The sequence below is a fragment of the Vespa mandarinia genome, chromosome 23 (assembly GCF_050613455.1).
Source record: "Vespa mandarinia isolate Hongniang chromosome 23, ASM5061345v1, whole genome shotgun sequence".
NCBI classification, from domain to species: domain Eukaryota; kingdom Metazoa; phylum Arthropoda; class Insecta; order Hymenoptera; family Vespidae; genus Vespa; species Vespa mandarinia.
Window position 1 is genome coordinate 527739 of NC_140832.1, and position 8629 is coordinate 536367.

The following is an 8629-nucleotide window of genomic DNA, read 5'->3' on the forward strand; positions in this document are numbered from 1 at the left end:
TTTCGCTTCGGTAATCATAATCGAAGCAAATATCCGGTCTGGTATAGATCATGAGGCACATGCAGTGACACAATATGGCTGACTGTACTACCAGTTTATGATTTATATCTTCGGTGCAATGTACCTTGCCTGACCGGTTAACGAGCCAACAATGATTTACGTGGACAAGGACGCATTGTGAACTAGAAAATACAAGAGTAGTCGATTCTCTATCTTTTATAAGACACGATTACAAGTATGATTGGTTTGGAAAGCCACGTGGCTTTTCCTTAATAGTTTAGCTGAAGGGTAAAGGAAGATTTATGTTTGGAAAATGTTCCTTTACTCAGTACAATTCAAAATATTAGGAATAAAATATTGTGTTAACGGGATGAAAGAACAGGGCACTACTTTCTCAAGTTACAGTCATCGTTACCAACCGTCTATTCTAATGGTCGTTCGGGGAATCCATAGAGTGGCGCCTTCTTTCATGGTCGGAGGTCGGTTACCGGGCTGACGGTTTCGAACCGTCAGTTTCGCGCCGGACGGTTTCCTCGACAAGCCGGCTCGAGTTAATTCGAGCCAATTCGAAAAAAATCGTCTTCTTCCACCAACAAAAATCAAAAGGATATCCTAAGAAATACACTGTTTCTTCGTGCTAATTGAAACAAAGTGATTCTGTGTGTTTTAGGTACGGGATTGAAAATAATTTATCGAAAATTGTGAGAAAAAAATAATATAATAATTATCGTGTAGGATCGTTAAATGAAATTTTGTTTTAATACTCAAAACTTGCAATTGCACGTACGTCGATATTAGAAAAAGGTATCTTTTGCCTATTTTTAAAAAAAAGTTCTTTTAATTTCTTATTTCAAATATATCATTGTCTTTGAAAATGAACGAATACTTTATCTTTCGCGTTTTTGTTTTCAATACAAAAAGTAAATAGGTTTTTTCAGTTGCTGTCAATTTGCTGTACATAATGATATACTTCTTTTTTCCAATACTTCCGATACACAGTTTCTGAATATGTTTAGATGAACAATATTCAACACTATAATAATAAAATACGATAAGATAAGATATTTGAATAACATTTAAATTTACTAATTTATTTGATTTATTTTTGCCGCATTTCTGAGATCACGTGTAATAAGTTGCCATCAAAACCGATTTAAATGACGTTTTTGAAATTAGCATCAAAGTTTTTACTTCAATATTTTCTTTTGTATAAAAAATAAAAAAAAGTATAATTTATTTTTAACGTCCACTTGTCAATTTGGTTGTAAATTTCTCTCTGTCTCTCTCTTTCTCTCTTTTTTTTTGTTTTTTAATGCAATTAAACGGTGTTATTGTCATTGGCCAATAAAAAACGTAGCATATCGCTGTGAGCTTCACGTTATGTTAATTGTATCATCTCTAATTCAATCGAAACGGAGAGAGAGAGAAAAAAAGAGAGAGAGAGAGAGAGAGAGAGAAAGAGAGAGAGAGGGAGGGAGGGAGGGGGAGGGAGGGAGAGAGAGAGAGAGAGAAAGATAGAGAATCGATAAACTTGCCCCAAGTTATTTAAGCTCAACAAAGGATGAGCTTTAATAAATTGATAATAGTTTCGACTTCTTCTCATGGAAACGTTGAAATAAATTTGAACTCAAACAGTTGACTATTTTTATTTGATAAAACACTATTCTTTATAAATAGAATGAAATTTCAAGATAAGTATATTGTTATTATGGATAAATATTAGGGGGACCGGAAAGTAATGTCGTTTTTTCGCATGTCAATATTTGATTGTGATTAAAAATAAAAACTTGTTAAAAATTTATTCGTTTGAATTTAATTTAAGAAAGCAACATTACTTTCCGGTCCCCCTAATAAATATACTAATTCGAGTCTTGTTTCGTCGTTTACATATGTAAAGAAAAATAATTCTCCAATTACTTATTTTTATTAATGATATCAATACAGATTAATGGACCAAAAGTTTTTAGGCCTGTATTTCTGCAATTTAAGAAAGAAAAATTAATTTGATAAGTCACAAAAAAGAATAATCACTTTTGATTCAATCAGTGGTTTGAAAATCTTATGTGTTTGAGACAATTAGCTAATTCAATATTTGTACGATTAATCGAATATTCTGGATTATAGAAGAAGAAAATTAAACATCGTTTAGTTATTTTTTCAATTCGTTTTACCAGTTCTCTAGCGTCATATTACGTAACGTCCTCGATGGTCTACGTTACGGTTTGTTTCGCTTCCACAACTTGTACACGAATAATACTTATCGAAGCATATACACCTTTTAAAAAAGTATAGTACAAAATAAAGAAGGAAAGAAAAACTCAACTTCGTTTAGACGTTTCTATTCGAAACAAACATATGAACATTTTTATCTTGATCGTATTAGAATCGATATTTTCTATAGATATTCTTGAGGAGAACGTTCGCATCGATTTGCATCGATTCGAACGTTCTCATTCGATATCATCGAGGCTCGTCCTTGAAGTATTGGAAAAGTGCAAATCTCGATTCCATAGTAATATTCATTAGAAAACGATAGGTTATCACGTCTCACGACTGAATTCAAAAATTCGAAACATCGATTACCATAATTTTAAATTTATATGCATCCATATATTTTTGATATGACTTTTATAAACTAGCTATAAAACAGTTATAAGCGATATTTCGAATTCACCGTACTTGTATAATTAAGTGCATATATATATATATATATATATATATATATATATAAATATATATATATATATATAGAAGTATGACAACGCAACTAATAGTTGTCTTATCTTCACGTACGATTAATCAGTATGTTACGCTATTTTCTTCGTTGTCCTTCCAGATTACTAATCGTAACTAGTTAAAAAAAAAAAAGAAAAAAAAAAAAAAAGAAAAACAAGACAATTATCTATTAATTATGTGCTACGCGCGTAGTATACCGTGCTTCTTTGACTCGATTGCACGTACTCCAGTCGAATAGTCAGTAAGACGTGACGATTGCATACATTCGCAAATATATCTCTCTTTTTCCCCCACTCTCTGTCTCTCTCTCTCTCTCTCTTTTTCTCTCTTTTTCTCCTTTTTTTCAAAACGTTTATTGTTCTGGTGATATGTTTTCTTCGTTGTTTGCACGAAGCACAATGTTTTGCATTTATGTACGATGGTACGTATCGAATATGTACCATCTGTTCCGTTAATTTTCTTTGTTACATTTATTCGAGACTTTTGTCATAACAAGAATAATTATGAACGTTTATAATAAAGAAAATATTTTGTACGTGTCTAAGTGATATGGAATTTCATCGAGAAAAGTTTTCAAATATTTTTTCGTCCTTTGTAAAATGATCAAAGTTTTATGTATGTGTGCGGATATGTGTTGTAGAAATACACAAGAAGATAGAAAAGAAATTTTTGTCGATTCGACGATCGTTCTCGATCGATCTCTTTTCTCTTATTTTTCTTGTAATCCAGATATTCTTTCCTCATAATTTTTCTACACCTGTCCACGTTATGAAATTATATACAAACGTATTACTACTGGCTCTCTCTTTCTCTCGACGCCAATGTACCAAAGCGATGAACGCTTGAATTTTTCGGAGAACGGGTTCACAATAGCGGCGCAACGAGCAGAAAGCTGGTGAGTCAGCCTCCATTCTTCCCTCTCCTCTTTTCCTCTTCTTCCATGTCTCTCTCTTTCGCACGTTCATTGCTAACCGGCTTGTCCTGTCCTCTTCTGTCTCTCTTGGTCGATGTCCCTCACTCTTACAGGTAACCGGCTTCTCTTGTCTTCTTCTATCTCTCACAACTCAACTGAGTCCTTCTCCTTGGTATATATATATATATACATCTCTCTCTCTCTCTCTCTTTCTCTCTCTCTTTCTCTTTCTTTCTCTCTCTCTCTCTTTATCCTGCTCTTTCATATTTCACAAGAGCTACACTCTATAACTCCGCTCTGAACGGCCACTAGCATGCGACTTTATCGGCGACCTGTCAGTCGCCGATCGAGCTTACCTTTGCGCGTTCGATCTCAGAGATCCTTTCTGTGATCTCTCTCCCTTTTTTTTTGCTTTCTTTTCTACAATTATCCTTGGGTTTTATAATCTCTTCAGAAGTAGAAAGTGAAAGAGAGAAAAGGTTGTGAGGTACGATAAGCGTTTCGATTAATAATTAGCCTCAAAGAATTTAGTAAATACTATGAATGATTAAGCTAACCTTGGTGCGTGTTTAAATTTTTATGAATTATGCAATTCATTTTTGGATTGATATATTCATTCGATCGAAATATAAATATGATTAATATATTATAAATTATAATTCTGAGGAATTTTTTGTATGTTTTTTTATGATCTTACAAATCCATAATTATTGGAAAGAAAAAAAAAAAATTCTGTCGCGGTAATGACACGGACAGTTTCGTAAGATCTTACATTCGATCACGAAATGTTCATGTGTATATGAATGTCGTAATCAACGGATTAGAAAAGACTTTCGATGATCGTAATTGATTAAGGAATTGTCTATCGAAAGGAGTTTTCGATGTCGAGGTGATTCGCCTTCTTTGGCGATGACTCATTCTTAGAAAGCTGGAAGAGCAGTGTTCACTAATCTACTTCGATCAATCTATCGATCCTGTATCCTTCGAATAAGATTCTTTTTTAATCGATAAATACTTAAGATCATTGTCCTTGGTTCGTATGAATCATCGTAAATTTTGTACCTTTCAAAAGAATGATACAAAATTACATGATTTATTCTATCTTTGGATCGAAGTATTTAAGTTGATAAAATGAGTATTCCTCTTTTATTTAACTAAGATATGAATAAAACAGTTATGATTAATCGGTGAATAATTTCCTTAAGATTCTTTGTATTTCCTTACTTTATTCGAAGATCCTACAAATGTGCTCTTTTACTTTTTGTGTTCGTAAAAAAAAAAAAAAAAAAAAAAAAAAAAAAAAAAAAAGTAAAATGATAAATCGCGATTTGTCATAGTTTATTTGTTTATGGGCGCGTCTATAGACATTGATCTTTCGTGTCAAGATTTACCAAGAATTTTTTATAAAACATACTTGGTTGGCAAAGAGTGTCACGATCAGCTTAAGACAGCGTAATTCGATCGGTAGACTCGAAGTTCGTATTACGAGTACCACGATGGCTCAAGAAGCAAGAGATAGTAAACGACTGATATTGCAAAAGTTGAACGTGTAAAAATCGAATTAATTTTATTTTTAAGATCTTCCTCGTCTTTCATCGAAGAAAAGAGGAATTAAAAGATTTCAAAGATGTCGGAGTATTGCGAATATATGTGGGATCCGAGTGGTCACACAAGTACGTCACTTTCTCGGAGTATTTACCAAGAAGATGCGAAGTTGGACAAGCGAGACAAAAAGCTGGCCATTAAATCGGTCCGAGCAATTCTCCGAGAGATGCCGGATGTGGGTAAGACGATTTTTATATACCCTTACTCTCTTCAATTTCATATATACATATATACATACATACATATATACAATTGCATATATATATATATATATGTAAAATTGATATGTTTTGTAAGAGGAGTTAGTAGTTTGCTTGAAAAGCCTCGAATTTCCGGTGAAGTCTCGTTCGTGCCTTCCTGTCCGATATAATTCCGCGTCCGTATTCAAACTGCTTCCCGTTTCGCCTTGAGCATAACAATGACCCCGTCCCTTTTTAATTTTTTTTCCTCTTTATATATATACATATATATATATATATATACATATATATATATATATATATATGTACATATATATGTATGTGTCTACCATCATTATTGGCTTGTCCTAGACTTGAAACATTGCACGGACGAATATATTACGCGCTTCCTGCTCGCACGGAAGTATCGGGCCGAGCAAGCAGCTGCTCTGATAGCTGCTTATCAAGCTCAGATAGCTCATCGACAGGATATTTTCGGTAATCTTACTGCTCGTGATCCTGCCTTGCAACGAGCTTTACGTGCTGGTATACCCGGTGTTTTACCTGCTCGCGACAGGTAAGATCGAGAGATTTAAATCGATCCGATTCGTTAAAGTTTATCGTTTAACACATTGAATGCCATGAAGGATTTTTAATTTGAGATCTAATCAGTGATGCTTGAAAGGCTAATAAAATAAAGTATACTGTAATAATTATGATAATGAGGAGTGTATTGATTTGTAAAAAATCGAGGTATGGCATTTAACATGTTGAACGATAAAATACATAAGAATATGTTAATCTAGATAAGAATATCATAATCTAAAGATAACGTTTTTTTAGGAAAGGCAGGTGTGTTTTAGTAATCCTAGCTTCACAATGGGATCCTATTGCAGTGCCAGCATTATCAGTTCAACGAGCTATCTTTTTAGTCCTTGAAATTCTAATTCAAGATCCAAGAAATCAGGTTTGTTCGCTAAGAAAGAAGATTCTCGATTAAAACATCATAATCCCTATGTAACTTACCCGGAAGATTCAACTACATTTAGCTTTTATTTGATTCTTACAGCAATCCGGTTTCGTTGCTGTGGTAGATTGGAGTGGATTTTCTCTGCGGCAAGGCGGTGCATTAGGTGCAGCAGCTCTTCGAAACTTGATAGCTGCGCTTCGTGGTCGATTTCCGGCCAGATTCAAGGCTATACACTTCCTTTCGGCTCCTTTATACGTTCAAGCTACTTTGGCTCTTGTTAAACCTTTTCTGGATGAAAAGACTCGTAATAAGGTGAGTTTCGAGTTATTCTTTAGTATAACTTCCTGAAACATTGTTCGTTTTAAATGATATCCGACTCATTGAATGATTAATATTGCGTGAGCTGATATAATGTCATAAATTTTAATAATATGTTATTTATAATTTAATTTAGATGCTATCCAAGTTTTTAATTTAAATTTATTTTAAATTTATTTCAACGTTGTGTAAAAATTTTAAAACATTTTCTATGATTAATATAGTATTATTATTTTAGATTTATCTGCATGGAAATAATCTTAGTACTCTCCACGAGCATCTCCCAACGGATATTCTACCTGCCGAATTAGGGGGCACTGGGCCATCCTTTAATCCTGGTCTTTGGGCCGAGCCAGTCATTCATTCAGCAATGAAGGAAGCTGAATTGGCAGCTTTGAAAAAGGAAAAGGAACAATTACAAGATGAAAGAAATGAGAATGCTTCTGAAAGACTGACAAACTTTGCTGACGATGACAAAGTCGTGGAATCAAAGAACGTTGAAAATTACAAAAGAAATGAACCAGTTTTCGAAGGACACAAACACGAAAAAGAAAGTTTCAAGAGTTTTGGTAAATCCTATCGAAATAATGGAGATGGGAAAAGCGTGGAGCTAAGTTTGATTAGAACTACAGTTAGTTCTTTTGATTCGAAAAATGCGAACAAGATAGAAGAACAAAAAGATAGAACTCGTTTAATAGAAGTTTCTGAAAGTAATAATGGTAATGAAGTTAAAACTAATGGTTTGGATAATAGAATGGATCATTTAAGAGAAGTCGACGATTTGGCATTACTCGAGTTACAATCTGAAACGAATTCGAATGAATTTGAAATGATATCTAGTAGGCCCGACAGTGAAGATAGCAAAGACAATTCATTAGAAAATAGATCGGAAAAGGTACTCATTAGAACTGGTAAAAGTCATACGCCAACGGAGGAAATGAATCTCATTACGTAAAAGTGATCTCTTTATGTCGATACTAAATATTTCCTCGAAGTATGCGATAAAGATTCTAGATAAATATTATACAATTAGTTTTGTATGTAAGATTTTTAAGTGACACACGGTATAATTGGAAAGAAATAACGCCAAGTACATTTGTCGATACTTTGACGATACAGTTGTTAATGAACTTCTGTGATGAAAGTGAAAGTATTTTTTTTTCTTTGTAATGTATTACACGTACTTATATACTTTCTAATAGGTGATCCTTGTTCTTTTTTTTATTGTGGACCAGTATAATATCGTAGCTTCCTAAAATATAATTTTTATATTAGAAAAGAAATAATGAAAATTTGTTAAAAACATATCATAAATATTTACTCGTACGACAAGGACTGATATATGTAACACATATATATGCTTTTATGCATGCTTGTATGAGGCTACGTTGAACAATTTATAGCCAAATTGAAGCTGATACCGTTTTTATGAAGTTCCTGTATTCTATTAATAAAATTTTTATTGCTTATTTAAATTGCTATAAATTTAGATCAAATACATAGACCCCATGCGTTTAAATATTTTTAAATATATTATCTACTTTATATGGACGTATGGTAAGCTCTTTCTAAAATTATTAAAAATTATACGTCAAGGTATTCTCCAGAAATTGTATTCGTTGTACTTGTAAATATGTAATAAATTATTTATTCCACAAACACTCGATCGCAGAACTTCAAATACATCATGTATTTATTAAGAATATATTCTCTTAAAAACATGAAAAATTTCATTTAAACATTGTATTTGTTATGATAAAAATGAAAATATATTTTCGAATAAAATAAACGTTTGTTTTCTTTTTACTTTGTACAATACAATTTCCTGTGAGATAACCTATCCTAACAGGAAATGAGTATCGGAGAATTTTTGATGGAATAATAGAGTAAAAATTTATTATTTATAAT

At 32.7% G+C, this 8629-nt stretch overlaps 1 protein-coding gene across 8 annotated transcripts; it reads left to right on the plus strand.

The window, feature by feature from the left end:
- Positions 1 to 481: 481 nt before the first annotated feature.
- LOC118450031 (clavesin-2) lies at positions 482 to 8404 on the plus strand. 8 transcript variants are annotated; one of them, XM_035885373.2, is made up of 6 exons: positions 482 to 670; positions 5228 to 5433; positions 5806 to 6010; positions 6277 to 6400; positions 6503 to 6715; positions 6960 to 8404. In XM_035885373.2, the coding sequence occupies exons 2-6, from the start codon at positions 5277 to 5279 to the stop codon at positions 7674 to 7676; spliced, it is 1416 nt and encodes a 471-aa protein (XP_035741266.1). In that variant the 5' UTR covers positions 482 to 670; positions 5228 to 5276; the 3' UTR covers positions 7677 to 8404. The 8 variants fall into 8 exon arrangements, with proteins under 8 accessions (XP_035741266.1, XP_035741261.1, XP_035741265.1 ...); XM_035885368.2 differs by having other exon boundaries at positions 665 to 804; XM_035885372.2 differs by lacking the exon at positions 482 to 670 and adding an exon at positions 2950 to 2973.
- The last annotated feature ends 225 nt before the right edge of the window (positions 8405 to 8629 follow it).

What these genes read in the sequence shown, in the direction of transcription:
- LOC118450031 (XM_035885373.2), top strand. Translation starts at nt 5,277, where the DNA reads ATGTCGGAGTATTGCGAATATATGTGGGATCCGAGTGGTCACACAAGT. An exon ending in CCGAGAGATGCCGGATGTGG is followed by an intron (nt 5,434 to 5,805) that starts GTAAGACGATTT and finishes GGCTTGTCCTAG; the next exon opens with ACTTGAAACATTGCACGGAC. An exon ending in TTCAAGATCCAAGAAATCAG is followed by an intron (nt 6,401 to 6,502) that starts GTTTGTTCGCTA and finishes TGATTCTTACAG; the next exon opens with CAATCCGGTTTCGTTGCTGT.